This window comes from Tachyglossus aculeatus, chromosome 1 (genome assembly GCF_015852505.1).
Source record: "Tachyglossus aculeatus isolate mTacAcu1 chromosome 1, mTacAcu1.pri, whole genome shotgun sequence".
In the NCBI taxonomy this organism is placed as follows: Eukaryota; Metazoa; Chordata; class Mammalia; order Monotremata; family Tachyglossidae; genus Tachyglossus; species Tachyglossus aculeatus.
The window spans coordinates 155973282-155987183 of NC_052066.1; the positions used below are offsets into that span (position 1 = coordinate 155973282).

The 13902-nt window shown below is 45.1% G+C and overlaps 1 protein-coding gene across 2 annotated transcripts in view; it reads left to right on the forward strand.

Moving 5' to 3' along the window:
- BTBD7 (BTB domain containing 7) overlaps positions 1 to 6367 on the forward strand; it is a 57653-nt gene extending 51286 nt beyond the window's left edge. The window contains exons 9-12 of one of the 2 annotated variants that reach the window (XM_038764304.1): positions 314 to 492; positions 1827 to 2255; positions 2569 to 2893; positions 3216 to 6367. In XM_038764304.1, coding sequence (XP_038620232.1) covers positions 314 to 492; positions 1827 to 2255; positions 2569 to 2893; positions 3216 to 3319 — 1037 coding nt within the window. In that variant the 3' untranslated portion in view covers positions 3320 to 6367. Of the gene's footprint in view, positions 1 to 313; positions 493 to 1826; positions 2256 to 2568 lie in introns of both variants that reach the window. The other variant, XM_038764220.1, reaches the window with a different exon arrangement.
- The last annotated feature ends 7535 nt before the right edge of the window (positions 6368 to 13902 follow it).

Here is a 13902-nt window from a genome sequence, read left to right on the forward strand (position 1 = left end):
TTTTCATCCCTACAGTATTTAGTCACTGCTTTTTATTGAGCACCTACTGAGAAATAGGCACTGTACTAAACGTTTGGGAGACTAAAACCATAGCCAGAAACACACCACGAGGTCCGGTTCCAACATCTCTGGAGTAGGGTCAGTGGAGTCAGCAACTGCGGACAGTAATGACATTTTCCTTAGATTGTTAAGCTAAGGTGTCTGTTTTTGAATGGAAAGGTAGTGCCACGTGACTCCATAAATATCCCCCAATGCATTATTGAAAATAGAAGATAATCTTTTTTTTATTTCTCTCCCCATTTTTTAACCTCAGTTCCCCGCTTGCTTGTTGTGAAAGAGATGGTCAAACGTCTCCAGGAGCTCCGACACACCGAGCAGGTCCAGAGAGCATATGCCCTTAACTGTGGAGAAGGAGCCACTGTCAGCTATGAAATCCAGATTCGGGTTCTGCGGGAATTTGGCCTGGCAGATGCTGCAGCAGAACTTTTGCAGGTATAAAGCAGTATTGCATTTAAGCTACAGAATGAGAGAAAGTAGATGCAGTTCTCCTATAACGTGAGGGCTTGGTTTTTGTGAATCCCCACTCTGGAGTCCTCACCCATTCCAATACCGGGCACGAGTCATTTCTTTCGATACTGCATTTTGCCGTAGCCGAACAGGCTCGTGTTAGGAGAGGAATATTCCCAAGCTGAAATATGTAGTAAAGCCATGTGTTATGGCAGAACGCACTATACTTGGGTAAAAAATAATAACCCTGGCTTATCAGTCAGGTATGTATTGAGCTCCTGCTGTATGCAGAGCATTGTTCTAATCAATCAGTCAGTCGTATTGAGCACTTAGTGCACTGTACTAAATGCTTGGGAGAATACAACAGAATTAGCAGGCACGTTCCCTGCCCATAACAAGCTTACAGTCGGGGAGGCAGACATTAACATGAATAAATAAGTAATTTGAGAGAATGCAGTAGAGGTAGAAAATGATCCCTACCCTCAAGGAGCTTACGGATTAGTGAGGGAGACTTAAAATAAGGGAGAGAGGAGAAGGGCTATTGGAAGGGTTACATCCAGGAAATCCCAGGCAGGAGGGAGGGTGTACAATAGGAATCAGCGAGTAGGGTTGAGAATGAGCCACAATAAGAAGGTGACTCTGGGAGAAATGGAGAGTATCACCTTTCGTGGGAGAAGATAGAGGTCAAGTGTGAGGAAGAGAGCTTGATGGAAGCCAGTAGTCAAGAGTTTCTGTTTGATGAGAAGACAAATAGGTAACAAAGAGAAAGTGGGTATCCCTAAAAAAAAACCCAAGTTGCAGGGATTTCTCTGTTCTGTTTTTGTATTTTTTTTGGTCAGTTTTCAGGACTACCTGTTTACATTTTTGCTTGAAAAGTGTTTACATTTGCTTGATGAGAAGACAAATAGGTAACAAAGAGAAAGTGGGTATCCCTAAAAAAAAAACCCAAGTTGCAGGGATTTCTCTGTTCTGTTTTTGTATTTTTTTTGGTCAGTTTTCAGGACTACCTGTTTACATTTTTGCTTGAAAAGTGTTACTTATTGTGCACATCTTATAAGTGGCATGTTTGCTAGAGAAACTCTTGTGAGTGACTGTACTACTATATTCAGAATAGTTTTTGCTCGGGCATTTTTAACTGGACTTCTAGACCGGAAAACCTTGTCTACCATAGTAGGAAATACTGGTAATGTTATTCTTTCAGGTGTTTGTAAATAGATTATTTTAGTCACCTTGCAGATTTCTGTATAAAACAAGCTAGCAACGTGCTCAGACTTCCTAACACTATGTACTTTTATTTTTTCTCTCCTCTTCCTTCGTAGAATCCTCACAAGTTCTTTCCTGACGAGCGCTTTGGGGATGAAAGCCCACTGTTGACCGGGAGACAATCTGGGCGCTGTCGAGTGAACAGTACCCCCACTGCAGAAACCATGTTTACAGATCTAGACTCTTTTGTGGCCTTCCATCCACCCTTGCCCCCTCCTCCCCCTCCTTACCACCCCCCAGCCACTCCCATCCAGAGCCAGTTCAAAGTTGGTTGGAAGCAAAGGGTGCCCAGCCAGCATCCTTCGCGTTCCTTTTCCTATCCCTGCAACCACTCACTGTTTCACTCCAGGACAGCTCCCAAAGCGGCTCCTCCGGTCTACTTACCTGGTGTCAAAGCAGCACCGCCCGATTGCACTAATACCACCGGGCTGGGGAGACAGACAGTCGCCGCGGCGGCGGCAGGGATGGCGGCTGAGAAGCCAGCGGTAAGCCTCCGTCAGCCCGCTTCCCTTAACGTGCACGGAAGCTCCTCGAGGGCAGGGGTGGCGTCTCTTAGTTCTCTCGCAGTCCCCCGAGTGTTTCTGCTCTGCGCACAGTAGGTGGTCACTACCTAGCTGTGATTGATTGGGGGTGCTTGAAAGAAGACCTGCCTGGGGCGGGGAGAGGTTTGGTGAAATGGTCCAGGCGTAGGGCGTTTCAGTTGTCCTCTTTCAAATTTACCCAGAAAAAGCACAGGCCGCAGCTGTAAATATGCCCACCCCTGAATCCCGTTTCTCTCCCTCCGCTTTCCTTCTCCAGTGTACCCAGCCCGGGCTAAACGAACTCATGCCAGATATCGCCATAGGGGTGTCGACGATGTCCCTCAAGGACAGGAGGCTGCCCGAGCTCGCCATCGACACGGAGCCAAGCCAGCCGGTTTCCGAAGTCGGACCGGGACCACCCCCGCACGTGTCCTGTCTCCCGCCCAGGCACCCGCAGAGTTCCCGCAAGAAGTACTCACTGGAGCAAAAATTGGACGCTCGCGAGAGTCAGCAGGAGTATCCAGGTTTCTACGACTTCTCAAACGCCGCTTGCAGACCTTCTACTCCGGCTCCCACCCGGCAACCCCCCTCGCCCTCCCAAGGTAGATATTTCGGTCCGGATCTGTATAGCCACGGTAAGGCCTCACCGGGTGGCTTAAACTACCCGCCTAACCAGATGTCTCCTAAAAAGCAAGAAGAATTTAGGAGAGAGTATGGGCTCTCCCAAGACGGCCACCCCCACAGACAAAAGAACGAGCCAATCCACCTCGACGTCGTAGAACAACCACCCCAGCGTTTGGACTTAGCTTTGACTGCCCAGGAAAACTCTAGCAACGGCCCGGCTCACGTTAGGGGACGAACAAAAATAGAAACGGACCTGACGTACGGGCTGACCTCTAACAGACCCCCACTCTCCGCATACAGCTCTGAAGCTCATGAAGAGAGGCCCGGTCGGAGACTGGCGGACGGTGAGCCCTTGGCACTCGGAGCCCGGAGAAATAGCGATTTGGAAAGAGAAGATTCCGTAAGCCGAGGAAGGAGGTCCCCCAGCAAACCGGACTTCTTATACAAAAAGTCTGCCTTGTGAAAGCCACCTCCAAGTTCTCTTTGCCTAGGAGACGTAAGACATCCCATTTTACAGCTCTGGATCTGACAGTGGTCAGGCTAGTTGATTATGCCAGCCAATAACTCAGTTTTGCTTTGTTTTGCTCACGATTTTGTACGTTCGTGTTTATTAGACATAGCATGCCACGGGGTCGGGGGGTGGTTTTGTTTGCTTTCTTTTATTTTATTTTATTTTATTCAAATGCTGCTTCTGGTTTTATTTTGTGCTGTAGGCAGTTGAGTTAAGAAAGCCTTTTTAAAAGAAACCGGGCTGGCACTTTTTTATAAATTGTTTTTTTGCACCTGTACATTCATTATTTAACCCGTATTAATTTTTGTATCAATATGTCAAACTGTACCGCCGCAGTTAAAGGACTGTATTTTCATACTTTTACACTAACTTTCATCAATCAATTCCCATGTGCAGGGGGTTGCACACTGAAATGTATTTTCTTACGAGATAGTTATACTGTGTTTATTTTTCAATTATTATAGGAATTCCAAAGAACAGCACATCAAAATGCTCCTCTTTCGTAGCCGTTTTAGTTCAGAAATATGCCTGACCAGTCTCTACTCAAAAGAATCTGTTGGGTGTTTTGTTTGTTTGTTTTTTGTTTTTTTACAAAGTCATGGGCGCTTGGTGGCCTTTTCTCCATCTAGCATCCACTCAGGATCCTTATGTTTTCTGGTTTTGTTCGGAATGTGAAAAATCTTGTGGGACCTTAAAAAACAGAAGCAAAAAGAAAAGGCCTTCTTTAGTCAGTCTGAAATCTCTGGGTTTACCCGTAGTGGAGATTTGGAATGGAGTCACTGCAAATTCAGGTAATGCAGTTTAAACTGTGGTTAAAATATGTTTGGAGGAGATCAGATTCATTCCAAATTTGCGAGCCTTGGGAGTAGCGTTAATTTGGATTTATGAATATGAGATTTAATTTGAGATTGGGATGGGGAGGAGAAAGGAGAATGAGAACTGCTTGTTGCCTTCAGTGGTCCTGCTGCCTATGGGGAAAAAAAAAAAATTAAGGGCTTCAGTGTTAACAATGACATAAAATGCTTCTAAGCATCTGTATATTGTAAGTGTCTATAATTGTATGATTAACTCATTTTGATGTCCTGTCAAGGAAATTTTGGAATTTTCAGTAGATTCTGCTAATGGTGTGGTGCATAATGCTTTAAATCACACACACACAAAAAAAAAATCATTTAGTTATACACTAAATGTCCTACCTGAATTCCAGTGGAAATGCTGGTTTGGACATTTTATCTATCGCAGCACATGGGGATATTTTAAGATTTCTCTAGGAGAACCATGTGTGAGCTAAGGACTGTTTTTTTTAAAACCTTCACTGTAGATGTATATTGGTGTCTGTGCTTTGTGCATTAATTTTGTATTCCTTCCCTCCCCACCCCCAACCCCAGCTCATCCAAAAGTAGCACTTGGAAAAACAATAAGGCTCCCTGAATACCCCGTACCCTAGAAACCAAGTAAGTCTCTGAAACCTACACATACCTAAACTATGCAGGACTAGGGAGCCATTTCAAGCTACCAAATGAATTATATACGCTTTCTCTTTTTTTTAGAAAGTCTCTGTTGGGTGGCAACTCGTACTCTTTTCCTGATCGACTGTAGTTCCTCCTGAAAAATGTTGTTTCCAACCATTCCCTGTGGATGTGCACTCAGGAATAATGTCACTGACCACATTTCCGACCCCAACACTAGTCAGCATAGCGAACCCAGTTAAGACCCTTTGAGTCATGTGCTACTCCAACTGGTAAACTCACCTCCGAACGGTCTTTTATCGGTCGTTGGAAACTCATTTCTCCAGAACCGCCGTGTGGTAAACCTACCGTTTGCCCTTGCAGGCTCCTTTCTGGTATTCAGAATCACTGGAGTCTAAGTCCAGAGATTAGTCATCTTCACAGGCCTGATTTTTGAATCTGCCTTTCATGGAAAACAGGTTGGTTAATGCCATTCCAGTCTGTGAACAGTGTGTGTGTGACACCTGAATCAGTTATGATCCGATGTAAATTTTCTGCCAAAATAAGTGCGGTGAGGGGAGATGCTTGTAGTACGGTTCAGAATCTCATTTCTGTACCTTGTGATATATCTTATCCAGATTCAGTCGTTTAGGCCATTGCTTTCGGTTCCACGCGTTCAAATTTAGCGCCCTCGTCCCCTCCAAAAGTAAGTTATGGTCTCTGTCTAATTGTAAATAATGCTCCCTCCTCAACAACCCAACTTTCTAGAGTTTGGTCAATTGAAAAACTGGTTAAATATTGTGCTTCGTTTAGGAAAAAAGCTGCTTCAGACCAACCTGTCTCACAAAAGGGTTGAGCGGATGTAGCAGATATGTCTCATTAGGTTTAAGTATTAGTCATTTTAATGAATCTCCTGGGTGTATGGTAAAATAGGCAAAGTAGCATATTGTATTCAGGCTTGCAAATACCCGATGAGCTTTTTTTGTGGTTAAATGATGACTTCGCCATAAGAACTCAAAAAAAAAACAAAACAATTGTATACATGCGGTGAGAGCTAGCATTTCGCACGACACACAAACTCAAAAAAAAATTATCGTGTAGATACCAGACCTCCTTTCATCAGAGGCCAACAACTTGTACTTACCAAGCGCTTAGTACAGTGCTCTGCACCCAGTAAGTGCTCAATAAATACGATTGATTGATTGATTGAAGGCCACAAGGCAGCCAAGGCACTCAGTTTAGACTGCTGACACTTTTGGTGCCTACAATGGGTCAGGAAGAGAATTAGTGCTGATCATAGTATGACAAGCAGAGAAGATCCCTTCCTGAAAGCGCTGTTTGTTTCAATGGCCATTTCTTGCCTTTTTTTAAAAAAAATGGTGTATTTTTTTATTTTAATTGATTTAAATACATGGCATTTAAATGGCTCACTACGTACCAGGCACTAAACTAAGTGCTGGGGTAGATACAAGCTAATCAGGTTAGACACAGTCCATGTCCCACATGGGGCTGACAGTCTCAATCCCCATTTTACAGGTGAGGTAACTGAGGTACAGAGAAGTTAAGTGACTTGGCCTAGGTCATACAGCAGACAAGTGGCAGAGCCAGGATTAGTCCTCTGACTTGCCCCTTAATTTGAAGTGTCGTCATCTGTGATTCTTGAGGGAAAACATTGCAGGATACAGTTTCTTAAATAATTTCTGAACCCTGATATATTTTTTTTTAATGTAGCTGCTTTTCAGATCCCTCATTAGCTCTCCCAGGCAGATGACTCTCAGGCCTAAGCTGTTCTTACGTTTCATTAACCAGTTAAACTTTTGAACTTTCTGTCTTTTTTTTTTTTTGGTTTGATAACATTAGGGGGTTTTGTATTTTTTTTCCTATGTTAGGGGCACAATATCTGTAAAACTTGACCAAACAGTAGTAGGGACTCATGGCTGGGAACGTGGAGAAGGACACATCAGGGTCCGTCTTTACAGGAACGTGGTTCTCCATTTCACCTCCAATTCCATCTCCATCCCCATCTCCCTCTGAAAGGAGCGGAAACTACTCATTGAATTACATCTGAATGTTTTTCGCTCAGAGAGACATTTCTGTTTAAGAGAAAAGAAATCCGTACTCATAAAGTGCCTCCAAGGGCATTGACAGTTGTTCTAACACATTAACACCATTCATTTTAATGGGGTTTTTTCCTCTTTTGGTTGATTTACTCTGTGTATCAATTCAGTTAAAAAGAAAACAAACCTCAGTACAGATGATATCACTAAAATAGTGTAGTGTACACGTTGCTGGAAGGTATCTTACCGTTTCTGTGCTAGCACCTTCGTGTAAATAACTTCTCTTCTGAAGAAGTTGCAACCCTTCGTCTTTGCTGTCCCAGAGATTGCAATCACTGGCGATGAGTCTTGTTTGATTTTTTTTTTCCTTTAATCAGAAATCCTTAAAGATATTTTTGTCAACTCTTTGTAGTCTAAGAAAATCACAATGCTGTGGCCATTTCTGTCAAAAGATTAATCAGAAGTGTTCTGTTATTTGTCTTGGAAAGTCTTGAAAATATTTGCTTCTCTATGTAATTTGTTTTGTTTTTTTTTTAGCGATAGACATGCTGTGGAACATCTTATTTGTGCATATGTTTGCGACAGTGTATCTGTTTCTAATGTGCATCTGGTGAGTTCCCCTGCTAATGGGTGGGGTAGCCAAAAGGCAAAAAACAAAGCTAGGGCTCCAGTTGGGATTTGTGTAATTCATACTTCTGACAGGTGGTATTTTTTTTGTTGTTGTCGTCGTGCTGTTACTAGTATAAAGTCAAGTGCCTTCAATGCTAAAGGCTCAGAAAATTTTCTTAAACTGATTTCATGTCCTATGCAAGTGTTTTCTACAACCTGCATAACCAGTACTTTGTAAAACTTGTTTACGCTTCAATTGTACATAGTGTTTTTAAAAAAAAAAAAAAACTATAGTATTTTTATTTAGGTACCTCCAAACTTGAATTCCAGTCCGTGTGAGGCATTGTAAAACAATACATTTCTCTTTTGAGTACCATTACAGTTGTACAAAGGTTTTCACTGGTTCTATTTTTCTACTGTTACTGAGAGAAGCATGTAACACTGACTTTATCCTACATATAGGTGGCATTTCAATAAATGGCTTGTATAGAACTTGTTGGAGTTGAGGAGCGTCTCTGTGACACAGTGTATTTCCAACCCCCAGGACCAGACTAACCCACCTCGACTGTTGCCTCAGCCTCCCCGCCGACATCCCCGCCTTCTGTCTCTCCCCTCTCCAGTCTAGTTCACTCTTCCTCTCTGATCATTTCTCTAAGCAGCTGTCCAGTCCGCGTCTCCCCCTCCTGAAAAACCTCCGAAGGTTGCCCATCCACCTCCACGTCAAACAGAAATTTATTGCCGTCAGCTTTAAAGCACTCAGTCAACTCTCCTCCTACCTGGGCCTCGCTGATCTACTAGACTGTGAGCCCGCTGTTGGGTGGGGACCGTCTCTGTATGTTGCCAACTTGGACTTCCCAAGCGCTTTGTACAGTGCTCTGCACACAGTAAGTGCTCAATAAATACGATTGAATGAATGAATGAATCTACTACAGCTCAGCCCGCACATTCTACTTCTGTAACGCCAACTTATCGACTGTACCTCCCTCTCCTCTTCCTTGCCATTGAGTGCTTGCCTAGAAGACCCTCCTTACTTCATCCCTGACAAAGCCAATATTTCCCCGACTCACCCTCCTTTCCACATCACCTATGCGCTGGATCCATACCCCCAAAACACTTGATATTCACTGTACCCTCAGCCCCACAGCGCTTTATGCACGTAGCCTAACGCTCTGCCATTTCCCGTACCTGCGATTTATTTTCAGGCTCGTCTCCCCCTCTAAATCCTGAACTCTTTTAAGGGCAGGGGTCGTGTCTACCAACTCTACTGGACTCTCCCCAGGTCTCGGTACAAAGCTCCGCACGCGGTAAGTGCTCAGTAAATGCCATTGACAGAAGACTCAGGTGGCCTGGGGGACAGTGGAAACCCAGAGGCCTCCCTGAACGCCTCACGCAACCTGCTTCCACAGAAACTTTCCTTCCTTCTTGACAGTGATGAGGCTTATTTTAGGGAGTCGCTGCACCAGAGTGGGAGAGGGAGCGTGGAGAAGCAGGAGATGAAGTAGGATTAGAGGAGTGAGCCCACTGTTGGGTAGGGACTGTCTCTATATGTTGCCAATTTGTACTTCCCAAGCGCTTAGTACAGTGCTCTGCACACAGTAAGCGCTCAGTAAATGCGATTGATGATGATGCTGAGAGCGGGGGGACTCTAAGCACCTGCTTCGACTGGGCATCGCAGTTCTCTGAGTTCACAGGAGACAGTACTGGTGGAGCGTTTCTTTTCGTGTGGGTGAGGCAGAGATTGCCACCCTTAGTGAAAGGATGGGAGAGATAATAATGGCCAAGTCCAGGAGAACAAAATTTGTTTTCCTCTTTTTTAAGTGGTACTTAAGTGCTTACTCTGTGCCAAACACTGTTCTAAGTGCTGGGGTAGATACAGGGTCGGACACAGTCTCTGTCCCCTCACTGGGCTCTCGCTCGTTGTCCCCATTTTTTTTACAGATGAGGTAACTGAGGCACAGAGAAGTGAAGTGACTTGCCCAAGGTCACACAGCAGACAAGTGGTGGAACTGGGATTAGAACCCATGACCTTCCGACTCCACGGTCCGTGCTGTATCCACTAGAGAAGCAGCGTGGCTCAGTGGAAGGAGCGTGGGCTGGGGAGTCCGAGGTCATGGGTTCGAATCCCAGCTCTGCCACTTGTCAGCTGTGAGACCTTGGGCAAGTCACTTCACTTCTCTGTGCCTCAGTTACCTCGTCTGTAAGGGGACAACCTGATCACCTTGTATTCTCCCCAGCGCTTAGAACAGTGCTTTGCACATAGTAAGAGCTTAGCAAATATTATTATTATTATTACACCATCCTGCTCCTCTTCCACCCCCAGATGTTAAGCACGACTCTTTCTGATCCTGCACCAAAACCCACTTCCAAGGTAGGTTTGCCCCAGGTTGGAAGGAGGATACTTAAGGCCCACTGCCTCCAGGGGAAATCAAAGTCAAAGCTTGGATTAGACTCGGACTGTTACGGCTCAACCCCAGGCTCAGACTAATGGACTTTTCCTATTAAATAATTAATCAATCATATTTATTGAGCGCTTACTGTGTTGTACTAAGCGCTTGGGAAGTACAAGTTGGAATTAATGGCAGCAGCCATCTTGCGGATGGTTTTGTTCTCTTCTAAATACTGCCAAAGTCGTCCTGTTATGGAGCAGACAGCGCTTAGAACAGTGCTTGGCACATAGTAAGCACTTAACAAATACCATTATTATTATATTGGGCCCTAATGGGACATTTGGGACTTGATTGGCCCTCCTGCCCTCATTCTAATAATTAGCTCTTCCTTCCCTTCTCTCTTTCTTGCCGCTTCTGCCGGCAGTTTGCCGAGAATTTTTAGCAACGGAGCGGATCAGCCAGAAAGTCCTCCAACTGTCGTCCTAGTTGCGAACAGAGTTTTATGTTCGTTGGAGCTAAGCTGTATCCAAGGTAAAAAATACATTAGAGAAGCAGCGTGGCTCAGTGGAAAGAGCCCGGGCTTTGGAGTCAGAGGTCATGGGTTCAAATCCTGGGTCTGCCAATAGCCAGCTGTGTGACTTTGGGCAAGTCACTTAACTTCTCTGGGCCTCAGTTACCTCATCTGTAAAATGGGGATTAAGACTGTGAGCCCCCCGTGGGACAACCTGATCACCTTGTAACCTCCCCAGCGCTTAGAACAGTGCTTTGCACATAGTAAGCACTTAATAAATGCTATCATTATTATTATTATTATTGGGGAAAACTCTGGAACTGAAGGGCAAATAACTACAGCCTAGGTCTTGACCTTTTAATTTGCTGGATTATTAACATTTTTCTAAGTGTTTTGGCCTTATGCCCTTCAATCAGTCGTATTTATTGAACGCTATGTGCCGAGCACTGTACTAAGCATTTGGAGAGTACAGTATGCACTGTACTAAGCACTTGGGAGAGTACAATATGCACTGTTCTAAACACTTGGGAGAGTACAATATGCACTGTACTAAGCACTTGGGAGAGTACAATCTGCACTGTACTAAGCACTTGGGAGAGTACAATATAACACACACTCCCTGCCCATAATGAGCTTACAATCTAGTCCTTAATGTAATTCCAATAGTGCAGCAGATGATCATTTATTCCATACAGCTCTATCTTCTGTGCAGCCTGTTGGATGTCTGAAGGAAATCCGGCGGCCCCGGACTCCCTTGGAATTAAAATCCCTCAGTTCAGGATGACCCGCTCAGATAACTGTCACCCATCCCGAGCCCAACATTAGGAGTCGTGACCTCCGTTCCTTGTTTTTCTGATTGATTGCATTGTTATTTTTGGTTGGACTGAGGCGAAACAGGACCCAGGCGAGAAGCAGGCCTTCCTCTCAGGAGCTCCCTGGCCCAATCCGCCCGTTGGTCGGTGCTGCCCGATATCTGGCCTCTTGATGTTGTTTTGGACATTGTGGTCCCTTGGTAAATATGTTTTTAAACTTAAATAAGGCCAAAAATATAAATACCTAAACTTGCAACGAATTTTGTTTTGCTTAGGGAGATAGTCCAGTGTCTAAAATGGTGTCTATCGAATAGATGTGAGCAGAATTACCCAGGGCTCCTTGCCCGTCTTTCTGTGTCTGCTTTCTCAGTAGCTTGAGTCTCTCCCAGGGGCTGCTCTGTTAGTCTTCATCATCAGTCGTATTTATTGAGCGCTTACTGTGTGCAGAGCACTGTACTAAGTGCTTGAAGTCTTCCTAAGTCTTCCTTCCCCTAGCTACCCTGCTGGCTCAAGCCCCAAACCTCTCCCGCCCACTCCACTCTTTCCCTGCAGTTTCCTCCTTTCTAATAATAATAGTAATAATGAGCCCACTTTTTAGACTGTGAGCCCACTGTTGGGTAGGGACTGTCTCTATATGTTGCCAATTTGTACTTCCCAAGCGCTTAGTACAGTGCTCTGCACATCGTAAGCGCTCAATAAATACGATTGATGATGATGATGGTATTTGTTAAGCTCTTACTACGTGCCAAGCACTGTTTTAAGTGCTGGGGAGGCAATCAGGTTGTCCCACGTGGGGTTCACAGTCTTAATCCCCATTTTACAGGTGAGGGAACTGAGGCACAGAGAAGTTAAGTGACTTGCCCAAAGTCACACAGCTGACAAGTGGCGGAGCTGGGATTAGAACCCATGACCTCCGACTCCCAAGCCCATGCTTTTTCCACTAAGCCACGCTGCTTCTCTGCTCTCTCTTCCTCTTGCTCCTTGCCCAGCCAGTCCTCCAACTGGGAATCCTCTCCGCGTCAGTCAGCGCACAGCAGACCCAGGCACATTCACTTCTTTCTGCTTTTGAGAAAGATCCACCCCACCCCCTAGAACATGAGGTCTTCATGGGAAATGTCTGGCAGCACGTGCAGCATTCGTCCCGGAGGTGTGCGAATTGCCCAGGAAGAAGATAGCTCTAAAATGGGAATAAACATCCCTCCCTGATTAACTTCCAAGTGTTCAGAATCAGTCGTATTTTACTGAGCGCTTACTGGGTGCAGATCACACAGAACTAGCCCATGAACCCCGGGAGGTGTGGAAAGTGTGAACCAACTGTGGTACATGTTCTCTTGCAAGTTTAGCAGGCCTCGTACTGTTACCCAGAAGTCTTGTTCACCGCCAATAATGATAATTTTGGTGTTTGTTGAGTGTATATTAGGTGCCAAGCACTGTTCTAAAGCACCGGGCTAGAAACAAGTTAGTCAAATTGGACGCAGCCCCTGTCCCACGTGGGACTCAGACTCTTAATCCCCAGAGGAGGTAACTGAGGCCCAGAGAAGTGAAGTGACTTGCCCATGGTCACGCAGCAGACATGTGGAGAAAGTGGGATTAGAACCCAGGTCCTCCTGACTCTCAGGCCTGTGCTTTAAAACACTGGGCTCTGCTGCTTCTCGCCACAAACTCGTCTTCCAATACGAGTATCAAATTGCACGATTTCAAGTGCAATTTCAGGCTTCTGTCCTGCTACCTCAAGCCCCAGTGCTCCCCTGCCCACCCAACTCTCTCCATTCGGTGTTTCCTCCGTTCAGAGTGACCTTGTTCGTACACCCTGAAGAGCAGGGCTTTCATCCATTCAACTTGGTCTTTATGGAGTGGTAAACTGGGAGAGTTCTTCATGTGACGGGATGATTACGTTGATGCCGCTCCGGGGCAAAAACCATTTCTGTTCCAAGCCAGAGATTCAGTAAATCCAAGGAGTCTATGGGATTTATTCATTCAATCGTATTTATGGAGCACTTATTGTGGAGGATGAAGTACAGGTGGAGCTGCGGAGGTGGGGGTGGAGGAGGAGAAAGGGGTGGTGCTCTGACACTCCGCCACTTTGAGAAGAAAGACACCCACTGGAACCAAATGTGGAGACAAATAAAAATATTCTATTGAGGTGCAAAGCAGCAGGGGTGGCGGAGGTTGGAGGGAATACGTAAGTGTTTTTCATTAGCGCTGCCTGCCTGAGAGAACAAATGGCGAAATGGAGAACTTTTCTGTTCCTAATAGGAACAGGACACCTTGGGGAGACGGTAGACACATTTATTAAGCAGCCCCTCCCTTTTCCCCTTTCAGAATTAGCCCCTCAACTTTTTCCCTCTTCCTGCAGTAGGCTGCGCTGATCTGAATAAATCTCCCAAAGGACAGTATTTAATCATTTAAACCCTTCAGTCTTTCATCGGGAACAAAAGCTGATCATTATTGAATGAATAATGAAAACCTACACGTCTCTTATGGAGTAAGTAAGGGAAAGGTTAGTCTGTACTTCAAGAGGAGAAAATCAATTTCACACACTGCTCTTTGATTTGTGTCTGCGGAGATGGGCTTCATTGGAAAACAATACGGTTTTGTGCCTGTGATCCGGGCCCTACAATAACACCTTTGAAGCCCATAAAAGAGTGGCCT